Source organism: Malaclemys terrapin, chromosome 4 (assembly GCF_027887155.1).
Source record: "Malaclemys terrapin pileata isolate rMalTer1 chromosome 4, rMalTer1.hap1, whole genome shotgun sequence".
Taxonomy (NCBI): Eukaryota; Metazoa; Chordata; order Testudines; family Emydidae; genus Malaclemys; species Malaclemys terrapin.
In genome coordinates this window covers 141,923,412-141,948,135 of record NC_071508.1, presented here as the reverse complement: position 1 = coordinate 141,948,135, position 24,724 = coordinate 141,923,412, and the positions used below count along the sequence as shown (strand labels likewise).

General features: G+C 42.5%; 2 protein-coding genes across 11 annotated transcripts in view; both read left to right on the top strand.

Moving 5' to 3' along the window:
• Positions 1-5,645, top strand: part of ARID4A (AT-rich interaction domain 4A) — a 71,316-nt gene extending 65,671 nt beyond the window's left edge. For 7 of the 9 annotated variants that reach the window (XM_054026625.1, XM_054026628.1, XM_054026629.1 and 4 more), the window contains 3 exons: positions 1,282-1,428; positions 2,917-3,016; positions 3,291-5,645. In XM_054026625.1, coding sequence (XP_053882600.1) covers positions 1,282-1,428; positions 2,917-3,016; positions 3,291-3,453 — 410 coding nt within the window. In that variant the 3' untranslated portion in view covers positions 3,454-5,645. Of the gene's footprint in view, positions 1-1,281; positions 1,429-2,916 lie in introns of all 9 variants that reach the window. The other 2 variants (XM_054026631.1, XM_054026630.1) reach the window with 1 other exon arrangement.
• A 9,622-nt stretch (positions 5,646-15,267) lies between these two features.
• Positions 15,268-24,720, top strand: TOMM20L (translocase of outer mitochondrial membrane 20 like). 2 transcript variants are annotated; one of them, XM_054028506.1, is made up of 6 exons: positions 15,270-15,475; positions 18,070-18,113; positions 19,142-19,223; positions 20,809-20,951; positions 22,035-22,087; positions 24,601-24,703. In XM_054028506.1, exons 1-6 carry the CDS (start codon positions 15,346-15,348, stop codon positions 24,617-24,619), a joined length of 471 nt encoding a protein of 156 aa, XP_053884481.1. In that variant the 5' UTR covers positions 15,270-15,345; the 3' UTR covers positions 24,620-24,703. The 2 variants fall into 2 exon arrangements, with proteins under 2 accessions (XP_053884482.1, XP_053884481.1); XM_054028507.1 differs by lacking the exon at positions 22,035-22,087 and having other exon boundaries at positions 15,268-15,475; positions 24,601-24,720.
• Positions 24,721-24,724: the final 4 nt, after the last annotated feature.

Here is a 24,724-nt window from a genome sequence, read left to right as displayed (position 1 = left end):
TTAAACCCCCAGTCCACCAGTGGGACCTGAAGTTAGTGCTGGCCAGGCTAACTGGACCTCCATTTGAGCCACTTGCTACATGCTCTTGGTCACACCTCTCATGGAAAGTAGCCTTTCTGGTGGCGATCACGTCCGCTAGATGGTTCTCGGAGCTCCAGGCCCTGACCTCTGAACCCCCGTACACGGTGTTCCATAAGGATAAGGTCCAGCTCCGTCCACACCCTTCGTTCCTCCCTAAGGCGGTCTCCGCCTATCATATGGACCAAGACATTTTCCTGCCGGTGCTCTCTCCAAAACACCATGCATCCAGTGAGGAGCGCTGCCTCCACATGCTGGATGTGAGACGGGCTCTGGGTTTTTACCTGGAATGTACAATACCATTCAGGAAGTCTTCGCAACTATTCATCACCATGGCCGAATGCATGAAAGGTCAGCAAATCTCCACTCAGCGGCTCTCCAACTGGATCACTTTGTGTATCCGTACTTGTTACGACCTGGCAGGAGTTCCCCCGACACCAATTGTGAGGGCCCATGTCCCTATTCAGGACATCTGTAGGGCTGCCACATAGTCATCGGTCCACATGTTCACCTTGCATTATGCTATCGTCTCCCAAACCAGGGAGGACGCCAGGTTCGGCAGGGCAGTGCTCTGCCCAGAGTGTCTGTGACCTCCTACCCATCTCCAACAGATATAGCTTGGAATGGCCTACTGTGGAATGCACATGAACAATCACTCAAAGAAAAGACAGTTACCTTTTCCATAACTGGTGTTCTTTGAGATGTTTTGCTCATGTCCATTCCATATCCCGCCCTCCTTCCCCTCTGTCGGTGTTGTCTGGCAAGAAGGAACTGCGGGTGGGGGGAGCGCACAGCGCCCCTTACACCACACCCTAGCGGTGACACTCCAGGGGTCGCTCCCCTACGGGCACTACTGAGGGAAAAACTTACGGCACCAGTGCACGTGGCGAGCACGCACACCTATTGTGGAATGGACATGATCAACACATCTCGAAGAACACCAGTTACGGAAAAGGTAACTGTCCTTTTTTATAAGGAGCACAATTCTTGCTAATCTACCATAATTAAAACACCTTGGATTAAATGGAATTTAATAAGAAACTTTGTATTTTGAAGGGGAAAAATGTGGGTTTTGGCTATCTGTCTTGGATGTAACCCCACTTAGTATAGTATTGTGGAAATGCATTATTGGTTTGCATGTGATGTTGCATTATCGTTTCTTAAAATCACCATCGTAAAGTAACTTTTCCCCACACTCTTAAGATGAACTAGACAACATGAACAGCACTGAGAGAATCTCCTTTCTACAAGAAAAACTACAGGAAATCCGAAAATATTACATGTCCCTGAAGTCAGAAGTAGCAACAATAGACAGAAGAAGAAAACGATTGAAAAAGAAAGACAGAGAAGGTAACTTTCCAGTTTGCTTTACACTCAGACCTCCCTCTCATGAAATGTCTGTTTTAAACATGTAGACCCCAAAACATTACATTTAATTGACAACATTTTCTGCAGCCGTTATTTTAACTTTTTGGAAAAATGGTTACTATACGAAGTTTAACTTGTCTTCTATCCATACAGGATAAAATTAGAATCCACAGCATGGTTTGCTTTTCAAAATTCATATATATAATAAATTAAAATCTTGAATATATAAAATTTCACTTTAAAAAGACAAGGATCTGGCCTTTGTAATGTACCCTGGATCTGGGTTTTCACAAGTAGCATAACAGATTGACTTGTCCCTTTGTGATTTAAGGCACCGAAATGATAAGGTTAGCTATCCAGCTTATGTAAACAGAAGAGAAGAGTAATGGGCAAAAATAATCTGGATCAGTTTCATAAGGCTTTTTGTAGTGAAAGTAAATCTTATTTTTAATCCAGTAATATTTACTCATCTCCATGGTATCTGAGCACAGTATAGAAACATAAAGAAACTAGAGTAGTTCTCTAAAACATTAAGGCTTTGAACTTACTAGTCGACACATGAGGAATCCACTTGTATTTTTTTTATAACAGGACTTTGAGAGGTCTTCCTGTACTGCTATTTCTCCTCCATGCCTATTTTAAATAAATAAATAAATAAACGACAGTAATACTCATTAAAATGAGCAACTAGTAAGGACACTATGTTGAGCCAGGGATAATGGGTGCAGGTACGATGTAAGCTTCTACACACAACTCTGTTGACGTACCTCAAACCTGACAGGCCTCACTTGGGATCTATTAAGTTGTTTTGTGTGTGTACAGACACTAGATCTGATATCTAAGCAAGCCTCCAGTGTGAAGGATACTTTGACAGTCTCATAGACTCAGACTTTAAGGTCAGAAGGGACATTATGATCATCTAGTCTGACCTCCTGCACAACGCAGGCCACAGAATCTCACCCACCCACTCCTGTAACAAATCCCTAACCTATGCCTGAGTTATTGAAGTCCCCAAATTGTGGTTTAAAGACCTCAAGGTGCAGAGAATCCTCCAGCAAGTGACCCGTGCCCCATGCTGCAGAGGAAGGCGAAAACCCTCCAGGGCCTCTGCCAATCTGCCCTGGAGGAAAATTCCTTCCCGACCCCAAATATGGCAATCAGTTAAACCCTGAGCATGTGGGCAAGACTCACCAGCCAGCACCCAGGAAAGAATTCTCTGTAGTAACTCAGATCCCACCCCATCTAACATCCCATCACAGACCATTGGGCATATTTACCTGCTAATAATCAAAGATCAACTAACTGCCAAAATTAGGCTATCCCATCATACCATCCCCTCCATAAAATTATCAAGCTTAGTCTTGAAGCCAGATATGTCTTTTGCCCCCACTACTCCCCTTGGAAGGCTGTTCCAGAACTTCACTCCTCTAATGAAGTCTGGTGCTGATGTCCTGCTTTATGTATTTACAGTGTCTCATACAGGAGCATCCATGTCATCTGCTTCATCAGACACTGGGATGAGTCCGTCATCATCTTCTCCTCCCCAGAATGTGCTTGCTGTAGAATGCAGGTGATACATATTTCTCTGCCTTGTCAGCAGTTTGCTGCCATGGACATAAATCCTGAAATATAACCACAAAAAGCACTCAACTGGTTTGACATTGCCAAGTACATTCTGTACACTCTTCCACTGCTGGACTGTATCTTTTTTCTCCCTCCTGTTTTTTTTATTTTATTTTATTTTTATTTTTACTGTTGAGAAATTAAGCTCATTGGTAACTGAAGGTTTGTAGGCACCGTCTGACATGTTTGTCATCGTGTTTATTGTTTTTTTGTTAATACAGAGAAAGGGCACTTATCAGATTTGAAAAGTTATGTCCAATGAAGCATTCAGGTGTTCTAGGAAATCATAGAAAAGCAAGTGCATCAAACAGACATCAGAATATTATCAAACAGAATCAAGTTACTGCTGCACTTTCACCCAGCTTGTATGCTAACCCTTGGTGAGTAGTTCCTCTTTGTGGAAGCACTTGCTATACAGAACTGCCAAAGTATGTGTTCAGCAATGTGCCCAGTTTTAAAGATGTAAATGGGACAAAATAAATTGTGAAAGGAAGTGTAGTTGACTGAAAACTACAGTTGTAATAAGTCTTCCACTTTTTATAGGATTTTTGAGCACACAATTATGCAAATATTTTAATGTTTATTAATGTTTACAGTGGAATTGTGAATAGGTTTTCAGTGGACTATCTTATCCCTTGACAAAAATATTTTGTCTTTTTTCTATGTAATTTCAGAGTTTTTATTTTGTTACAAAAAGACGAAAAATGAAATATATAACAACAATGAAGTTATTTAACAAGATTTCTAAAGCTGAATTTTTTTGTGTAAAATAAGGTATCTTGCAACTTGTTAAATATATTTATTCAGACATTGGATGTTGTATTTTTATGTATTTTTTAAAATATTAATAAAATTGGAAAAAAATTCTAGGTTAGTTCACTCTTTTGAAAAAACATACCTATCAGTTGTAGCTCTTACAGGAGGTTTTATCCAGTAGCCATGCCTGTATGTGCAGTGGGTCTGTTTATTCTTCCACAATGTAGAACTGTAATCGGGCATCTGGATTAAACTATAACCTTGTTTGGAAACTTTGGCAGTCCTAGTACTTATATTGTTTTGAGGAACAAATTTTATTGGGTTGCCCTTAAGATGCTTTGTCACAGTTTTTATGTTTGCTATACTGCCGAATGAATTTATATCTCCCAAAGTTGAGATGCAACAATAAAGTAAAGCAACTGTGTATACTTTGTCTGTGGATTGTCCCACGGGCTGATGCAGTTTGTAAATAACTCTTCCAAAACCATGTATTTAAAACAGTTCGCATATACATTATGTATAAAAGTGATTTTTTTATCAATTTTTTTATTCATGTTTGTACATTGAAAGGGGTTTTAACCCCTCTTTCTGTGTTTAAAATGCTGTAGAGTAATAACATAGATGCTCTAGACTGTATATCAGGATATTATGGTTCACACAGCAGAAAGTCAGAGCGAAACACTAGTGATGGGGGTAGCATTACTAAAATTGATGTTTCTTGAAACTTCATTTTACCACATTTGTCAACTTGTGATTCCAATTCCTTCCATTTTCGCAGAGAATTAAAGAAAAAGTACTCTTGTAAAATGCACTTTTCCGTCTTTTCTTAAGCAAAGCATAACTATTTCAGTGTAAGATAAAATGGAGTTCATTAGAGAGCATTAATAAAGGCCATGTTTTAAACATAGGCTTTATATTTTTTTATTTAAATGATTGTTCTTGTAAATCTACTGACATCTAAACAATAGAAAAATCAAACTTTGTTAAGTGTTGTAAAAAATGTTCAGAGCTAACTTTCACTGTTAATTTTATATTAACTATGAATAATAAATAAAAATAATACTCATTTATTAAGGAAAATAACACGGGTCACATATTTTCTCAAATTAACTTCCATGCTTAATATTTGCAGAAGTAAATCTTAAATGTTGAGTGTAAATAATTCCATGTATTGCTCTTGGATAAGTTTACATCTTGTGAAAATATTTAGCCTGTGTCTAAATACTACCACCATTTCTCTAGAACAGCTAGAAAGATTTTGATGTAAATCACCATTTCAAATGTTGCAATGGATGAGCCTCTAACATTCTGTACTATAGCATAATTGTTCAAAATTAACAACTTGACTGCTTCTCCTTCACCTTTGACTGGCGAATATATGGCCGGGAAACTCTGAAAAGGTGGGTAAGGCAGCCATTCAATGCTTGAATATTAATTAGGAATTTGGTTTTTGCAGACTAAAAAACGGGTAAAAGAAAGAGGGCTTTTCTTCTTTTCCTTTTACTGTTTACCACTGGTACTATCTCTAGCATGTATTGCTTTTCTAGTCTGCCTGCTAGAAGAGAGGGATATCATTTGGCTAGACTCCCCAAATACCTGTTTCAGTAGATGTCTAAAGTTTTCTATCGGAATTATTATTATATATATATTTTTTAAAGGCTACTAAATGTTCAATAGGAAACAATCCTGTAACAGCAGGGAGATGGACAAGATGATCTAGTAGGCCTTTCATTTCCAGCTTCGAGTACAATTCCTTTCTCCTCCTTTGAAAACAATTGTTAAATATCTTTCATTGCCTTAAATAAATCTGGTGAAGAAGACAGTGATTATGGCTGGTATTAAAATAACTATCTAAGTAGTTTTGATACAGCTAATAATGATGCTTTACTTTCTGGTTGTGCTAGAGGATTTTTTGGCAGGGTTATTCTTCCCTTCTCATCTCTCCCACTCTCATCCCAAAACTATATACTTCATTTGGAAGACATGTCAAGAGAGAAGATTGGGTCAAATTCTGCTTTTTTACATCAGTTGAAGCTCCATTTCAGTTGACAGAATTGCACTACTCCTAGCAGCAGAATTTGGACTTCTTATGTAGCTGAGCTACCAACAAGAGCCACTGAAGAACAAGTAGGCACATTAAAAAATTGCTGTTGTGATGCAAGATAGCTCTAGGAACTGAAGATTGAATTGGTGTAAATCTGAAAGATTGAAAATGTTCTAAGAATGTGAATTTGAACCAATATTCAAAGCAGAAGGTTTGTTTCTATCTTGAAATAGGTGTCTCCTTTCTTCATCTGACAGCTAGTTAATATTCTGTTTCATTAATGTAATCAAAAACACTTAAATTTCTCCAGACCCTTAAAGGGACTTATTGTAGAGAGAGACTCCATGCTTCTGTTTTTGTTTCCACACAAATGTTGTAGGAGCTATTTCATGTTCTAGCATTAATGATTTTAAAAAATAGTTAAAAATGTAAGTTTGTTTATCAACATCCTGTTAAACCTTTTTCCTGTATTTCCCTTCCCACTACCAGTGTTTGTCCAATGTATCTGACAGTAGCTGTCTCTTGCCTAACCAATCTGAATAAAGCAGAGATGTTCAGAATAGTGACAAATTGCGATTTCACAAGCACTGGATTGTCAGTGCATAAAGTGAGGAGGTGGCCTAGACAAAAGAGAAAGTTACACCCACTTACTTAGTAATTAGTAATGAAAGGAAATTGTGTTAAGGGAAATTAAGAGCACATATTTCAGCAAAATACAGTATCTTTAAAGTTTCCCTAGACATTGGCCCTTTAAATTAAAGAACAGCTGCAGAGCAGCAAAGCTGATGGTGTCACTTCTTTACAGTAGTGGCATTAGTTCTTACAACATGTTCCATTTGAGGATCTTGAAGTGTTTTAGATAGCTTGATGAATTAAGCCACCCAACAGCTCTTTGAAGTAGCAAATATCTTTATTTGATACATGAGGAAAATTGAAGAGCAGAGTGGTTACCAGGGTGTTATCAAAGATGACTTTGGCAGAACCAGAAAGAGACTGCTGGTACCCAGTCCTGTGTCTTTACCACAAAACTATCTGGCCTTCTACCCTGGTTTCTCTTACCCAGCGTGATGTTTGTCTTTGAAATGCAAATATGCAAATTAAACTTCAGTTATGATTCCATCCTGTATAATACGTTCACCTTCTGTCCCTGTAAACAAGAAGAATACTCTTTCTCTCTTGGGTTTATGTGGATACTGAATTGTCTTTTTTGGGTGACGTTTATTGGAATCTGCTGCCTACAATGTCTTCAATTAATTTTGAACAGAAATGCTTGCTTAGTAGTCTAGGCCCTCTGCAGAAAATCGCACACAGTGTGAACAAAAAGCCCTCTGAGATATGTGCAGTTTTCCATTCTGCTATGGCCAAGGAGTTTATTCCCCCTCTCACAGGCTGTGGAATGAGCAACGGAATTCTCATATGTGGCCAGATCTTAGCAGGTCCACGGACCAGTAAACCAGGGCCATTCATGCGCTAAAAATGGTTTCTCCTTTCCCTTTTCCTAAGTTGCATGTGTTTTCAAGCAAATTGAATGTTGTGAGTGGTGGAGCTGTGTTACCAAAGCTTCCCTTTCTCAACAGTTTTTTCATGCTGCAGAAACCTAAGAGGGAAGGCCAATATTAACTCGTTCAGTGGATTCCTAGGTGGTTCATGAAGGTGGTGAGGACAATTCGGTCCACTGAGCCAGTTTGTTGAGATAACAATGGAATGTTAAACAGCTCCAGCTAACACTGAATTTTACCACTTTGTTTCTGCCTTTTAAGTGTGTGAACAGGCCATAGCTAGCTATTTGCTCTACCATGTAACTGTTCTACAGATTCCATGCACTGAGAACTGGCTTGTGCTTAGCTCTTCTAAGCTTGCAATTTTTTAAAATTACCTGCTACCCTATTCCCTTAATATGCTAGGTAAGGACTGTTTTTTAAAGATGATGGGAGCATGCAACAAGCAAACATCCATGAAGCATATGAGGATGACCCAGCTGACCCAAAAACTTTCGTGGATTTCTATTATTCAAATACAGATATTTTATAATTCTCTCATATTCCCCAGTATTTATCAAGCCATTGTGCTCACACTGAGAAATAATATATTTACTTGATTGGTGAAATGCTAGAAATACCAGTATGCTTTCTTCTTCAGTGTTGATGTCTGAGGATGTATCTTAAAAGGATATGTATTAAATTTCCTAACAATTGTATTAGGAGTACTAAATTTAAACATTCATATGGTCATTTCTGAATATTGATGTATTGATACATGTGTTAATTTTTGGAAATCTAGCAACAACCAAATTTCCATGAGCTCTTACTTATTAGTCTCAGTGTCTCTTTTAATTTAATTTCCCCAGTTTTCCTTGCTTCAGACCCTTGGCCTAAAAATATGCTGGCTTTTTATTTTTAACTTTGACACTGGTGTGCTAGTACAATGGAAGATGTATATCAAATGTTGTGTTTTTCTTTGAGTATATGTCCGTGTGCATGCTCAACCGTAGAATGTGTTTGCATATGCGTACTCTTGAAGTAGTGCTTGTGAGCCCGTGCCTGTGCAAAACAACACTTCATACTCTGAATGAGGGGATAGAGTTAGGCATGAGCCTGCTGCCACTCAGTTCCTTCTCAACTAGCTGCGGCTCAAGATGAAGTCCTTGTTGTTAGCTGTTTCAGCTTCCCGCCTTTCTTTCACATCGTAAAAGTCTACTCTATTCATTTGTTCATTAGCTATTTATTTTATTATATTTTATTTTGTTTGTGCTCCGTGGAGTGAGGGGTTCCCCCTTCTACTTCTGGAGCTCTGTGCCAGAGCACAATTTGTGATGCCTAAGACCCCAGGGTTTAAGCCCTGTGTGAGACCTGCCACAGGTCTGTTCCCAACAGTGACACCTTTGAGTTGCCTGCAGTGTTTGGGGGACCCCTATATCCCCTCAAAGTGCAAGGTCTGTCTGGGATTTAAGGGCAGGTGCAAAAAAAGATAGGGAGGCTAAACTAAAACTCTTAATGGAATGAGCCAGGACCTCCTGAAGAGGCTGGCAGATTGTCTCCAAATCCCACAAGACGAAGTCCAAGAGTCACAACATTCCTTGGTAGACATCTTGAATGTTGATCCTTAAGGGAAGCTTGCTTTACATTAATGAGGCATTACTGTCCCCTGCCACAATTCTACCCTTTTATAAGAAATCTGTCACAAACTATTACATCCTGCCAAAGGGAATGTAACACTTCCCCCTCCCCCAGCCTAGCCCTAATTCCTTAGTGATGGATGCAGCCAATCAAAGGAGCCACCAAACTTGGTCAAGACCCTCTCCATTAGACAAGGAATCTAAGAGATAGGACTTACTGGGCAGACCAAGTTATTTGTCAGCTGCTCTTTAATTATGTATAGTTAACTATCAGGCCTTGATGATGAAATACAGCTTTACCACATATTCAAAATTTAAACATTTTTATTGAACATCTACCACACAATCAGACAGAGAGACCAGTCTCAGTCAGTCCATTGTGGAGGGGCAGGCAGTTGGTTGCAATAACCTCCCTCCAAACTGCCCTAAGATGCTGCTGACAGTGCTCCAAATTCATGGCCAGCGTGGGGGTTATGAGAAAGGCATTATGGCTCCAGTCCTCAGGTCTTCTGAGAGAAGTACAGTCAAGGATCTCCTCTTTGAAAGACTCACCTTTAGTGAGCATACAGACTCTCCACATTCTCAAGGATTCCAGAGCTATGCTGTAGTGACAGAGAATCTACGTGCCTGGACCAAAGACTATTTACTAGGCCTCAATCTGCCCAAAGATCCAGGCCATTCCAGTACCACCAGCAGTCCACCTTCCCTAGGCCTCAGGAGAAGGGGAAAGCAGCAGAAGTGAGGACCATCCACCCCTTTTTCTCAATCAGCCCCTCCTTCTATAAGGCAGTTTTGACACCTTGGCTGAGGGCATCAACCAATCCAGTTCACTGGATTCCCCATTGTGCAATTTCTCCCCCTTTGGAGATTGACTGTCCCACTACTTTCCTGCCTGGAAACTCCTCACCTCTTACAAATGGATACTGGAAACCATCAGAGTGGGTAACTATCCACTTTCACACTCTCTCCATCCCTCTTCAAAGACCCTTCTCTTGAAAAGTCATAAGGCAAGAGATCCTGTCCCTCCCCCTTTTGACAATAGAGCCGGTTCCAAAAGAATTCATTGGGAAAGGATTCTATTCCAACTACTTCCTAGTTCCCAAGAGAGAGAGGGTAGAGACCAATCCTCGACCTCAGGAACTTAAAACTACTACGTTCTAGCACAACGCTTCAGAATGGTGACATTAGCTACCATTCTCTCATCCTTGGATCTAGAATACTGGTTTGTTGCCCTCTACCTACAAGCTGACTACTTTCATGTAGCCATCCACCCATCACACAAGTGCTTCCCGTGCTTTGTAATAGGAACAAACCCCTAGTGATAGAGAGTTCTTCCCTTTGGGCTCTCCACGGCTCCGAGAGTGTTTACAAAGGTACTTTCGTCAGTGGGATGGAGGTGTCTCAGTATTCCCATATTTGGATGACTGGTTGATCAGGGCTTTATCACAACAAGAGGTTCAGTCAGCTACAACCAAGGCTGAACCTAATTATTCTAATCACTAGGACTTTGCATCAATCACAACAAATCTATACTAACTCCAGTACAAAGGATAAACTTCATAGGAGCCATTTTGGACTCCACATCAGCAAGAGCCTACCTCTCCTTGAGCAATGGTCTCAAGTTGCAGTAGAGGTGTAGGTTGGATATTAGGAAACACTATTTCACTAGGAGGATGGTGAAGCACTGGAATGGGTTACCTAGGGAGGTGGTGGAATCTCCATCCTTAGAAGTTTTTAAGGCTCGGCTTGACAAAACCCTGGCTGGGATGATTTAGTTGGGGTTGGTCCTGCTTTGAGCAGGTGACCTCCTGAGGTCTCTTCCAACCCATATCTTCTATGATTCTAGCCTGGGAGAGATTTTCCACCCTATCTGGCCTAATCTCTGCACTGTAGTTCAACCCACAACCAACCAGGAGGGCTTTTCTTCAGCTTTTGGATCACATATCTGCCTCCACAATCATGACTTCCTCTGCGAGACTACTCCTTGGATGTCTCCAGATGTGGTTAAGAACAGTATACACCCCAACAGACACAACCCCTCCAAATGGGTCACTGTGCCTCAAAGGTGTTGGGTGCACTTATGTGGTGGAAGAATCCACAAAGGGTCTGTATGACAACCCCATACTTGCATCCCACACCATCACAGAGCCTCATAACAGACACATCTTTAAGATGGGGAGCTCACTTGCAGGGAAATACAGCTCAGGGCAAAAGGTCTGCAAGAATCACTGCTTCACATCAATATTCTGGAGCGGAGAACAGTTTGTTATGCTTGCCAATACATCCTCCGTGACAGTCAAGCCACTCGGTCAGAGCAATGCTAGAGAACAGGGCAGCAGTGCATTACATTAACAGCCAAGGTGGGGGCAAGATCCCAGTCCTTACGTGCAGAGTCACTAAGACTCTGAAACTGGTGTTTTTCCCATTCAATAAACGTATTTGCGGTCCTATCCGACTCAGATACAAGTGCAGGAATCCCTGAGCAGACACTTCTGGCAACACCATGAATGGGAGCTCAAAGACTCTTTTGCAACGTCTGCCACCCCAAACAACTCCAATGGTCTCCTGTTTTGCTCCAGTAGAAGTTACGGTCTCAGTTCTCTGGGAGATGTGCTGATAACTCCGTGGCCTCGTGCCCTGCTTTATGTGTATCCATCAATTCCATTAATCCTCAAGACTCTTTTCAAGCTACGCAAAGAAAGGGCGAAAGCTATTCTCATAGCATCAGCCAGGCCAAGATCAAATTTCATCCACTTCGCAGATATGGCACCCCTCCAAATTTCTACCACCGAGGACCTATTGACACAGAATTTGGGGTCCCTCATCCACCCCAACTTCCTCTCTGAACCTCAGGCTGTGGCTCCTGAAGGGCTCTAAACCATGGAATTAACCTGTTAAGTTGCAGTACAATCAGTGTTTTTGTCCAGTAGAAAGCCCAGGAACTGCCAGACTTGCCTCCAGAAGTGGCAACATTTTTATTCTTGGTGCTCTCTTCCATCTTCCCAAGCCTTGGAAGTTCTGCCTTCCAAGATTCTGGACTACCAAGTGGAATTAAAAGTCAGAGGTGTATCAAAGACCTATTAGGGTACAGTTGGCTGATATCACAGCTTTCCACTCACCCCTTCATTGGCTCTTCCTTTTTTCCCATCATCACAGACAGATTCCTCAAAGTTCTATACAATTTGTATTTTCCTGTCTGAAATCCAGCTCCCCAGAAGGGCTCACCCTGGTTCTTGATGCTCTCCTTTAAGCTGATGGCCACCTGCTCTCTCCTCCACCTCTTCTTTAAATCTTAATTCCTGGTCACCATTACATCATCAAGAAGAATGGGAGAGCTGGGGGACCTCATGACCAGTCCACCACATATCACCTTTTATAGGGACAAAGGTTGTACTATGCTCTCATCCCCATTTTCTCCCTAAAGTCTCATTGGCATATCACATTAACCAAAAGATTCACCTTCCTGTATTCTACCCAAACCTCATGCTTCTAAAGAAGAATCAAGCCTTTTTTCACTGGATGTTAGAAACCCCATCAGCTCTGTTCACTGAGTCCCACTGAGACAGACTCCTGAGGGAGACTTGTACAATCTTAGGGAGCTGTGCACCTCCTCAAGCATCTGCAGTGACACTCAGCAGTGCTATCAAACAGTAGGGCTTATTAGTTGACTGGAACACAGCACAGGAAGACCAGGATTATCACAGAGAAGTGAAAATTAAGCCATAGTCTATTCTAGGTAGCCAGAGCCCAGTCAGGCTGTAGTGAGTCTCATTGTTCAAGCTCTGTCTCCCTCTTCGTCTGATCGCCTTTGTCAGACTCCCAACGTGTCCCTGACTGCTTCCCATAGCCAACACTTAACTTCCACCTCGCCTCCTGCCCCCAGTCCTTTGTTCCTGAGTTAGGGAGATGCAACTCAGTCGCCTTGATGAGAGGTAGGGAAGTCCATGTCTCTGTGGGTGTCCATGTCTGTGTGCAGGCAATTGGATTTGCTATAGTCTTCTGAAGAGCTCCATTGATATGGGACCCAAGCCCCCAGACAGCTAAGCACTATTTACACCTGTGTCTTAACCTGCTCTGACACCAAACTCCCTTTTCACCAGTAGATAACAATGCAGCATATAGGGGAAACTGAGGTACAGACAGGCTTCATAAAAATATTACAAAAAATTTCCACTTTGTCACACCAGTCCAGTCCCGTCAATTTCTATGCTGTTCTAAACTACTTTATTTCTAATCCCCCAGATGGGTACAGCCTAACCTAATTTGCCATGATCCTACCAACTATGCCAGTTTATTGAATGAGGATAAAATGTGGAATTTATATTAATACCTTGTTACATCATAGAAGTTTTTTTTCCTTATAACAAGCTGAGAGCTCTTTTTTAAACTACTACATTTTATAAAATCTCACAGGATGTATTTGAGAACAGCAAGACATATTTAAGTTAGAGTTGGAAAAGATATTACCATTCTGCCAGGGCTATATTAATCACTGTGTCATAAGTGTAGGTAGATATACACCAGCTAGTGAATGTTTCTGAATTTCCTGGGAGTAACTTCATGTACAGGGCTGGTAGGGTTTTAAAAGAAAAACAACTTAGGCTTTTGGTTGACACACTGTTCTCTCCCTTGCTAATGGCATTTGCTGTTACTGTGATCATATTGTATGCAAGTGTCTATCCAAGAGGAATAGTGCAGGTTTGAATGGCAGTATGTGTCACTTTACAGGAGCTCTATTGCCTTTTACAGTCCAATTTTAAATGTGGCTTCTACCACTTACTGTGGAAAGTGTTCAGTTGCTTTTAAATTTGCTATTTTCTACATCTTTTTTGTTCTCTTTTGCCATTTTGTTTTACTTTACTTCTCTCTGTATAGCTGATCGCTACATTTTCAGTTTCTGCTCTCTATCTTCCCAAGCTGTTAAAATACTTTGCAAGTATATAATGCATTCCGCTGAATGATTTCAATTGGCTTAACATCTATGGAAATAGAATGTAATCTTCATTGTATAGGGAGGGAAGAACAAGGCCCAATTACAAGGTCGTGCAAAGTTTATACCAGAACTAGGATTAGAGCCCAGATTCCCTGACTACATGATCATGTTATTTCCTTAAACTTGTCTTGTAATGCACCAAATGCGCTGTCAGTTTTTAAAGAACAATATTTCCCTGCTGCTTCAATTAGTTTAATTACAGGAACTTAATGGCTGTCCCAAACCAAATGACATCTGTAACTCTTCATCCTCACACCCAAATACAAAAAAGATCCTAGTTCATTCCCTGGCAGTTTGCAGTCATGGATGGGATGGCTCAATTTCACTGCAGCATTCTGTAAGCTCTGGGGCAAATGGAAATGGCAAGATGACCGTCCCTACGTTTTTATTCCCAATAATATGCTTTCTCTAATGTAACGTTTATTCAATTATGAGAGAGGTAGGGGTAGGTACGTAAGTAAGTAATCTGATTATTGGACCTTTATGCACAAATAATTAATGGATATGGTTGTGTTGGAGACAAAGAAAATAGGCTCTGTCTTTTATCCTTGCCATGTGAGCATTTACTGTGACCTGGACTAGATAAATGTTAATGGCTGTATGAGTTTTTCCTCACTCATCAACTGAGTACCTCACTCAGGTAGAGCAGTAAGGTGGGCTGCGAAAAGATCTGGGCTCTCCTAAATTGTGATTCCCCTTTCTGGTACTGTCTCAATGTCTAGCCTTTAGCAAATCCCCTCTCTGTGCTTCAGCCCTTCCTCATGGAGGTGAGACTGACAAGCTGTCCAGTCGCCCCCCCTAGGCGGACATTGTAGGAGAAGAAAGTGGGCTTCATTGATACAGCTCTGTGCGGCTGTAAAAGGCTAACGGGGGACAATTTGAGAGAGATTAACACTAACGCTGTGAGCTGACACAGCCACGGCGATGAGCAGGGGGAAAGAAGGGTTGAAGCTGCTGCTCCTGACTGCAGCACAGCCCCCGGCCAGGAAAAGATGGGCCGAGATACAGTCTGGTCACTGCCTGCGAGGGGGAGTTGGCAACACAACGTTATGCAAAACCTACAGCTAGATCAAGCGTCTCCCCTGAGCCATCTCCCTGCGGGGGAGCCCGGGGCGCCCAGGCACAGACCAACCCCCAGAAACCAGCCAGGGCCGGGGGGTGGGGAGAGTCTCCCGCCCGGGGCTCCGGGAAGGCACTGACCACCCGGGGGCGGGGGAGCGTCTCCCCGCTGGGGCTCGCAGGCCCTGTCCAGCCGGGGGTCCGGCTCCGTGCGCTCGGCGCTGCCGGGGGAGGGGGAGGAGAGCCGTGGCTCGAGCGCTGCCAGCTTCTCGGGACTCCAGAGCCGGCCGGGGCTGGGCGCGGGCGGCCATGAGCGGCTGGGCCCGCCCCCTTCTCCTCCTGCTGGCTGGGGCCTGCGGCCTCACCCTGCTCGGCTACGCCGTCTACTTCGACCGGCAGCGGAGAAACGCCCCCGACTTCAAGCGGAAGCTGCGGCAGAGTGAGTGTCGCCGCCCGGCCGGGGCCGCGGGAGGCCGTTAGCTGAGGCGGGGCCGGGCCGGGGCCCCCATCGCCCTCCTCTCCCCGGGCGCGGGAGCTGCAAGCACCGCCCCTGCAATGCCAGGCCTCGCCCCCATCCAGGCCTTGGTCCCACCCAGAGCGAGGGCAGGCAGGGGGCAGGGGGAACGGGGCTGAATTGACACCCACCCTAGTCAAGTCTAAGGCCTGAGCCCCTTTGGGCTACAGCCCCTGGACCTTCCCTCCCCCCCCCCCCCGAAATAAATAATTCCTGCCCCACATAAATCCCCCTTCGTCACCACAGCTGGGATTTTCAAACCCACTTCAATTATTTCTAATCCGGGGTAGACAACCTAGGGCACGTGTGCCGAAGGCGGCACGCGAGCTGATTTTCAATGGCACGCACACCGCCTGGGTCCTGGCCACCGGTCCGGGACGCTCTGCGTTTTAATTTAATTATAAATGAAGCTTCTTAAACATTTTAAAAACCTTATTTACTTTACATACAACAATAGTTTAGTTTAGGGTGACCAGATGTCCTGATTTTATAGGGACAGTCCTGATTTTTGGCTCTTTTTCTTATATAGGCTCCTATTACCCCCCCCCCACACACACACCCCGTGCCAATTTTTCACATTTGCTGTCTGGTCACCCTAGTTTAGTTCTATATTATAGACTTACAGAAAGAGACCTTCTAAAAACGTTAAAATGTATTACTGGCACGCGAAACCTTAAATCAGAGTGAATAAATGAAGACTCGGCACACCACTTCTGAAAGGTTGCCAACCCCTGTCTAATCTATGTCTTTGGATAGCTGGACTCCTGTAGCAGAGACACTTGCTACAGCAACTGAAGGGGAGGGGGTTTCCCCAGCGCTTCCACCTCACTGAGGCTGTAGCCAGGTTAACAGAAGGATTCTGCTGTTTGACCGAGTGACATCTCCACTGAAGGTTAGGTTGACCTAGCTACAAACATTTTTCACAGCCCGGAGCACTGTAGCTAAGTCACTCTAATTTTTAAATGTAGACCAGGCCTCAGGCACTTTAGAGCGTGAGCTTGACTGACTCCCAGAGAGACTTAGTGCACCTAAGGGCATAGCTACACTTGCAGATGTAGAGCGCTGGGAGTTAAACCAGCCTTCAGAGACCGCGGCAGGGAAAACACTGCCGAGTGTTTACACTCTCAGCTAGAAGCGCACTGGCATGGCCACAAAGAGCAGTGCATTGTGGTAGCTATCCCAGCGTTCAAGTGGCTGCAATGTGCTTTTCAAATGCGGGGGGTGGGGTGGAGTGTGACAGGGAGTGTGTTGTGTGTATGTGTGTGGTGGGGGGGGAGAGAGTGGGTTTTTGGGGTGCTAAGAGTGTGTCAGCTTGCTGTCTTGTAAGTTCAGACCCCCCTCCCCTCCACCTCTCTCTCACACACTCACAGCAAGCAACATTCCACACTAATGGCTTGCTTTGTCCTGGAGCAGATAAGCCTACCGCCTGTCAGATACGGAGCTTTGAAAGGGGATATCCACATTCCTACAGCCAAATCCAAAACGATGACAAGAGTGGCCACTTAATTTAAGGGGATTATGGGATGTTTCCAGAGGCCGATCAAAGCACAGTAATGCAACACCTCGTTCACACTGACGCTGGGGCGTTTCAGCCCAGGCACAACAAGCATTATGCTTCTCGTGGAGGTGGATTACCAGCAGTGCTCCAGCTGCAGAGTCCAGGTGCTCTAAATGCCTTGCCAGTGTGGACGGGTCAGGAGTTAGGGCGCCTGGGGCTGCTTTAATATGCTCTAACTTGCAAGTGTAGCCAAGCCCTAAGTGTCTAATAATTCACTTGAGAATGGGACCTAGACTTCTAAAACACCTAACGCCAAATTTCTAAAGGTATTTAGGTGCCTAAAGATGAAAATCCCATTAGAGGACTATTTACAACACTGCTTATATACCATGGGAGTTAGGCACCAAGTGGTTTGAAAAATCCCACTAGGCACCTAAATACCTTTACAAATCTTGGCCATAGCATAACATTTTTAAAAGTGGCAAAGTGATTTAGGAGCAGGCCATGGTTTTTTGAAAATCTCACTCCAGATGCTTACTTGGCTAAATTCTGTCTTGATCAAGAATTTCTGAAGTGTTTGCAGTAAAACATATGAGCTCATCAACAACATACAACTGAAATGTAGCTTGGCTTCCTTCCGATCATGATTCCATTTTTTAATTTGAAAATATTTTGGTGTACTTAATAAAGTATCAACAAATATCTATATGGCAAATTCAACTCCCTGAGCATCTCTCGTTTTAGAGAAGAGGTGACATGTTATAGAAAATTTAACAGGACAGTCAGTTCAAGAAGAGTTTAAAACTATTTATAAATAAAAAAAATTAGGTACAATTTACTTTTATAGGTTTCTCTCATATCTCTATCTTCCAGTTATATCTGTTTTCATGTTAGAGCATCAGCACTTTCTGGATGAGATAACACTAATATGGAAAAAAATTTGGAGAAGCAGACTTGACAATCTTTTTGGAGTGCTGAACTATTAAGCTTAGATGTTAAATGCACCATGTTACATTTACAGAAAGAAGAAAAGAACGTGAAAAAGCTAAAGAGCATGATGCTGAGGTAAAACACTCAGTTTAAAAATCACTTAAACTTAGTAGAAAGAATACTAACTTAAAATTGAATGTCTTTTTGGTTGTACTGACCTGAGCCAAAGCACAAAGGGGAATTAGGAACCCAACTCATTTGTACCCTTGAAAATCTCCCCCTACACTGGGGATGGATGGAGGGGGGCAAGGGATTTATGGTCAAGTTTAGTACCTGAAATTAGTTTTTAACAATAACTATTTCAAGTTGACTGTGTCCTTTTAACTCTAATACATATTTGAGACTAAAGTTGTTTTTGATTTAGTAAATTTGTAGCACACCGGCAGCTCACTTTTACATTCATAAAGTTTTGGCTAATCTTAATTTGCTAGAGAAAGTAGATATAGTCAAAGGATACAATTATCCACCATTAGTACTTCCTCTCCTGCCTCACTTCCCAAGGTGGGGGGATGTGAGGAGAAATTCATCTACCATGTCTTTGTGGGCATTCCCATCTTTCACTACAGCCACATCCTCAGTCCCTATTGAGATATTTTATTTTTATCATGGAGACAAAGCAACCTATCTATTCCAGAATTCAGTGCAGGGAGCAACCTTGGTTTCCAGAGCTATAATCTCCCCAAAGAGCAGCCACCGCCCTTCACCAACACCCATTTTGTGCTAGCAGGCAGCACTGAAATAATTTTTACTAATATAGCAAGTTAAGATAATTCCCAACCCCAGACTACAGAACCTTGTCGTCAAACCTCTGTAGGCTTTTTTTTTTTTTTTTTTTGTAAACAATATTGTTTCGGTCAACAGTCTGGGAAAAGCAAAATGACCCATGGAGTGGAGGAGGGAAATCAAAGATGTGTCAAGAAAAACAGTGACCTCCAGAGGTTTGACAAATATAAGTCTAAATGGCAATTTACAAAACAGCACTGCAAATTAATCTTTTGAGAAATCTTTTTCACTACTACCAGTTTTCACAGTAACTACAGAAATGTCTTCGTTGCACTGATACACCTCATTTCTAAGCTAAACATATTTGATAACATCTTTAGTTATGCGAGATGAAAAATATTGGAAGGGTACAGGAATTCTTTCTGCAAGAGGTGCAGCTGGGAGAACACTGGTTATCTATAGGTAAGGACATAAGCATGAACTCTTGTCAACAGCTGTGCAGGATGTGTATTGCAGTTGGTTTGGTTTTCACAGAAATTGCCTTGAAATGCTCAGCTGAAGTCGAGGTGCAGTATCATTTTAGCACAGACAAACTAAATTGTTTTGTCAGACCTCAAGCATATTGCACATGCCTAAGTCAGGCACTGTCTGCTCCTCCTTATTTCAGGATGGTGGGTAGCACCAGGCTTGATGCTGATGCTGCTAGGAATTCCTACACTTGAAAGTAGGTGGGGGAGGAGGCAAAGGGAAGTGAAATTTCAATTAGATTTGGAGAATTAAAAATTGTTACTGGACTACAAAGAGTTAAAAGATTTTTAAAGCAATGTCGAGAGGGGTTATAGAAGGTCTGAAATTGAGTAACTTATTAACCAACCCCTTCCTAGGAACTGAACTTTTAACTAAGGGCATGGCTACACTTGCAGATGTAGAGCGCTTTGAGTTAAACCAGCCTTCATAGAGCACAGTGGGGAAAGTGCTGCAGTCTGTCCACACTGACAGCTTCAAGCGCACTGGTGTGGCCACTTCTGCGGCACTTGCAGCGGCATTAGGAATAGTGCATTATGGGCAGCTATCCCAGCATGCAAGTGACTGCAATGTGCTTTTAAAATGGGAGGGGAGGGGTGGAGTGTGACAGGGAGTGTTGTGTGTATGTGGGGGGAGAGAGAGTGGGTTTTGTGGGGGCTGAGAGCATGTCAGCATGCTGTCTTGTAAGTTCAGAGAGCAGCAGATCTCCCCCTCGCCTGCCTCTCTCTCACACACAGCATTCCACAGTAACGGCTTGCATGTCAGCTGTCAGAAACAGAGCTATGAAAGGGCATTTCCACATTCCTACAGGAGTTCAAAACAATGACAAGAGTGGCCACTTGACTTAAGGGGATTATTTGACGTTTCCGGAGGCCAATCAGAGCGCAGTAACGCAATACCTCATTCACACTGACACCTGGGCGTTGTAGCCAAGGTGCAGCAAACGTTATTCCACTCACCGAGGTGGAATACCAGCAGCGCTGTAGCCGCGGAGTCAAGGCACTCTACGGGCCTTGCCAGTGTGGACGGCGAGTGAGCTAGTGCGCCCGGGGCTCCTGTATTGCGCTATAACTCGCAAGTGTAGCCAAGCCCTAAGTGAAACTGAATTTTAAAAAAGCCACTGAAATGTGCTAAAGAAGATTCCTATTACATCCCAATCGTCTTCTCCTTCACCTTTCTCACTGCACCCTCCACCCCAAAGAGCTTTCCCCAAAAGACACAAATCCTGGCACTAGCCCAATCACTTAAAATTACTCCTTTATTCTCCCTAATTCACGTAGCCCCTCCACCAAGCATTTATGGAAACTTGGGTTTCTGAGTAAATGAACACTTTTGCAGAAGGGGGTCTACTTTCCTCAAATACTTGACTTTTCATTGGAAAACCAAAAAACGGGGGGGGGGGGGGGGTGTTGTTTTTTTTTTTTGAGAGGGGGTTGGTATGAAAAGTAAAAATTTTCCTGGGATGGGGGGGAAATGTTTTCCAATCAACTCTAAAATGTATGAAAATATGAATTTGCTTCAGGAGAACATAAGAAGAGTGTGGAGCACCTCACTAATGCTATTTCAGTGTGCGCACAGCCACATCAGCTACTGCAGCTTTTGCACAATACACTACCACCACAAGTCTTTGAGATGCTTTTGCAGAGAGTACCATACACAAAACAAGTACGTATGCTTTTAAAAAGTTAAAGAGGAAACTATTGGTGTTACGTGTGCTGGACACTATCTAGTCAGCATTGAAATAGATTGGGAGCTTGCCGTTTGTTTTGTAGAGAACCATTGCTTGTACAGTAAACGGTTGTACAACTATAGCTTAGTTTTTAAAAATTGTCATTGATTTTCTGCACTTTGGAACTCTGGTTCCTGTGGCTGCTGAGGTAAATTGTTTAAGCCATACATTGTCAGGAAAGGGCAATATTTAATAAGAAAGAAATCAATACAGAAGGATCAAGCTGGACTGATTATGAAAAAAAGACTGAGTAGCATCTCTCTCTGCCTTTACGGCCTCCAGACAGGATTGGATTGAATACCAATAATTACTGGAATTTCAACTCAGTTCTTTAAGAGGACATGCCTGAAACTAAAGTCTGCACCAAATGGAATTTAGCAGCCAGATTGCTCAGTACAGTGGTTCTCAACCAGGGGTACATGTACCGCTGGGGGTACTCATATCAACTCATTTAGATTTTTGCCTAGTTTTACAACAGGCTACATAAAAAGCACTAGTGAAGTTAGTACAAACTAAAATTTCATATATGATTTGTTTATACTGCTGTAAACTATACACTGAAGTGTAAGTACAATATTTATATTCCAATGGATTTTTTATAATTATATGGTAAAATGAGAAAGTAATTTGTAAGTAATAGTGTGCTGTGACACTTTTGTATTTTTATGCCAGATTTTGTTAATTTTTAAGTGAGGTGAAACTTGAGGGTACACAAGACAAATCAGACTCTTGAAAGAGGTACAGTAGTTACTCCTGGTGGAATTCTGTGCACAATATTTTAAAATTCTGCATATTTTATTTGTCAAAATAACACAATATTATCACACCAATTTCAATTATTTTTGGTCATTTATTTCAAAATACCTCTAAGCAAGTATGTCTGTAACAATACAGACGACAAAAAAGATTCAGGAAATGTTTTTTGACAAATAGATTCCTTACTAGGCATATTAATACAGAACTCTGAGTAATAATTCATTTAAACTACAATACAGAACTGTATTTTTCGCACCCCTCAGAAGCAGTGCAAAGGCATGGGAGATTCAGGGGTAATGGAGGAGCTGAGGGAGAGGTAAGTAAATTGCTGGGAAGGAGCCTGGGTGTGAACTTGGAGGGTTGTTGGGTATGGGTGGGAAAAATATGGAACAGGTTTTTAAGGGGGGCGGGAAGGGATTGTTAGGGAGCTTCCCCCATGCAGACCCTGGTTGACCCCTAGTCTCTCCTATTCAGTCAGGCACATCTGCCCGTCCCAATGTGTGTGTGTGTCCTCATGCAGCTGTTCCCGTCCTATGTCTCTCTGTACCCCTTCCCCCATCCATGTGTCTCTGTGCCTCCACCTAGCCACTGTACCCCCACCCAGCCACCCTCTGACCCCATGTAGCTCTGCACCCCCTGCCTCTCCCCACCCCCTCCCCCCACGTGTCTGCACCTCCCTCCCCCCATGGCCATGCCTCCACTCCCATTCAGCCCCTGCCCCAATTTTTCTTCCCCCACTAGCCCTTATGAGTCCCTGTCTGACACCCACAGCACCCCACACTGTCTGCCTCCTGACCTGGCCAGAAAAGCGCTGTGAAGAAGGCAGCTTTCTCTTCCCTCTCCGGCAGGGAGCTGCAGCTTTGGTCTATTGCCACAGCGCCCTCTGGTGGGCAAAAAGCAGAACTACAGCAACATTTTCACAGAAGCTTTTTTTCTGCACAAAAAAAATGAGAAATCTGTGGGGCTCATTAATTATGCATGTAGCAGCGCAGAATTCCCCCAGGAGTAAGTAGTCTGGAAAGGTTGAGAGGCACTGGCTTAGTAGATACTCTTTTATTTATCAGTTAAAGTGAAAATAAAATTGAGTCAGATCTTATTCACAGTAATACATCATATTGGTTGTGTGCAACTGAACAAAGCACAGACCATGTTTATTCTGTACTCGGTTCAGAACAAGGCTATTTGATAATGAAATAGCAATAAACTGTCATACTACTGCATTAACAATCAGATTCAAGAATTACATTCACTGTAATAAAATGCTGTCAAAGAACCATTGTTTCCACTACCTTGGAAACACCAACATTTAATTTTCATAAATGCTCATGTTTTATCTCAGCGCTTATCAGCAGAAGATGTCATCTTGTGAGTACCTCGTATATTCTGCTGGCATTCCCTCAAAGGAGACGTATGCTGGGTAGCCTAGTAGTATTGAAGGAATAAGTCATACATCGTGTAATAAACGTGAGATCAGGAGTAACCTTTGGATTACTTGTTTCCGGTGGGGGAAGTATGCAGAAGTAGTTCTGGGAGTGAATGTTGCTAATTACCATGCTCCTGTGCCACTCATGTAGGGGAAAAAAAATTTAGGCCAAATTCAACATTGGGATAAACTGGTAGAACTTCTTTGAAATCAATGGAGTTGTGCCAACTTGCATGAGTTTTTTTATAGCCGCTGTCTGCCCTCATACCATAAAGGCAAGTGCTACAGACTCATAGAAATGTAGGGCTGGAGTCAAGAAGTCACTAAGTCCAGCCCCATCTGCTGAGGCAGGACCAAGTAAACCTAGACCATCACTGACAGGTGTTTGTCCAACTTGTTTTTAAAAATCTTTAATGATGGGAATTCAACCACTTCTCTTGGAAGCCTATTCCAGAGCTTAACTACCCTTATAGTTAGAAAGTTTTTCCTAATATCTAACCTAAATCTCCCTTGCTGCAGATTAAGCCAATTGTTTCTTGTCCTACCCTTCAGTAGATATGGAGAATAATCTATCACCATCCTCTTTATAACAGCCCTTAACATATTTGAAGACTTATCAGGTCCCCGCTCAGACTTCTTTTCTCAAAGACTAAACATGCCCAGTTTTTTTAACCTTTTGTCATAAGTCAGGTTTTCTAAATCTTGTATTATTTTTGTTACTCTCCTCTGGACTCTTTCCAATTTGTCCACATCTTCCCTGAAGTGTGACACCCAGAATTGAACACAGTACTCCAGCTGAGGCCTCACCAGTGCAGAGTAGAGCAGGACAATTACCTTCTGTTTCTTACATATGACAGCTCTGTTAATGCAGCGAGCACGATGTTAGCCTTTTTTTGCAACTGAATCACAATATTGACTCATTCAGTTTATCATCCACTATGACTAGGACAGTGAATCATTGACAACTACTCGTTGAGTATGGTCTTTCACCTAGTTGTGTAGCCACGTTATAGTAAAATTTCATGTAGACCATATTTCCCTGGTTTGCTTATGAGAATGTGATGTGGAACTGTATCAAGAGCCTTACTAAAAATCAAGATACATCACATCTGCTGCTCTCCACCATCCTCTAGGCCAGTAATCTTGTCAAAAGGGAAATTAGGTTGGTTTGGCATGATTTGTTCTTGGCTATTCCTTATAACCATATTATCCTATGACAGCCATTAGCCCTGGGGAGCATAGGGGAAGACTGCTGGTTGGGGAAGGCACTTGCTCTAGCCATTCTCGAATGGGCGAGAAGATGAGAGAAGGAGATAACAAAGGCTTTCTGAGAATAAAAAGAAATAACTAGTCACGTGTCCCTAACTGATAAGGTAATTAGTCACTAACTCTTATCTGTTTGTCAGCGACTTCAAGCAGCACTGAATGAGCAGGACTGTGTGGAAGATGAGAAGGAATGAGAGATGGCAGCAATGTTAAGGCAGGATTCTAGCCGTCTAGCCTTGTTTGGAAAGAAAATACATACAAAAC

What these genes read in the sequence shown, in the direction of transcription:
- TOMM20L (XM_054028506.1), top strand. Translation starts at nt 15,346, where the DNA reads ATGAGCGGCTGGGCCCGCCCCCTTCTCCTCCTGCTGGCTGGGGCCTGC. An exon ending in CTAAAGAGCATGATGCTGAG is followed by an intron (nt 18,114 to 19,141) that starts GTAAAACACTCA and finishes TAACATCTTTAG; the next exon opens with TTATGCGAGATGAAAAATAT. An exon ending in AGAACACTGGTTATCTATAG is followed by an intron (nt 19,224 to 20,808) that starts GTAAGGACATAA and finishes AATTTGCTTCAG; the next exon opens with GAGAACATAAGAAGAGTGTG.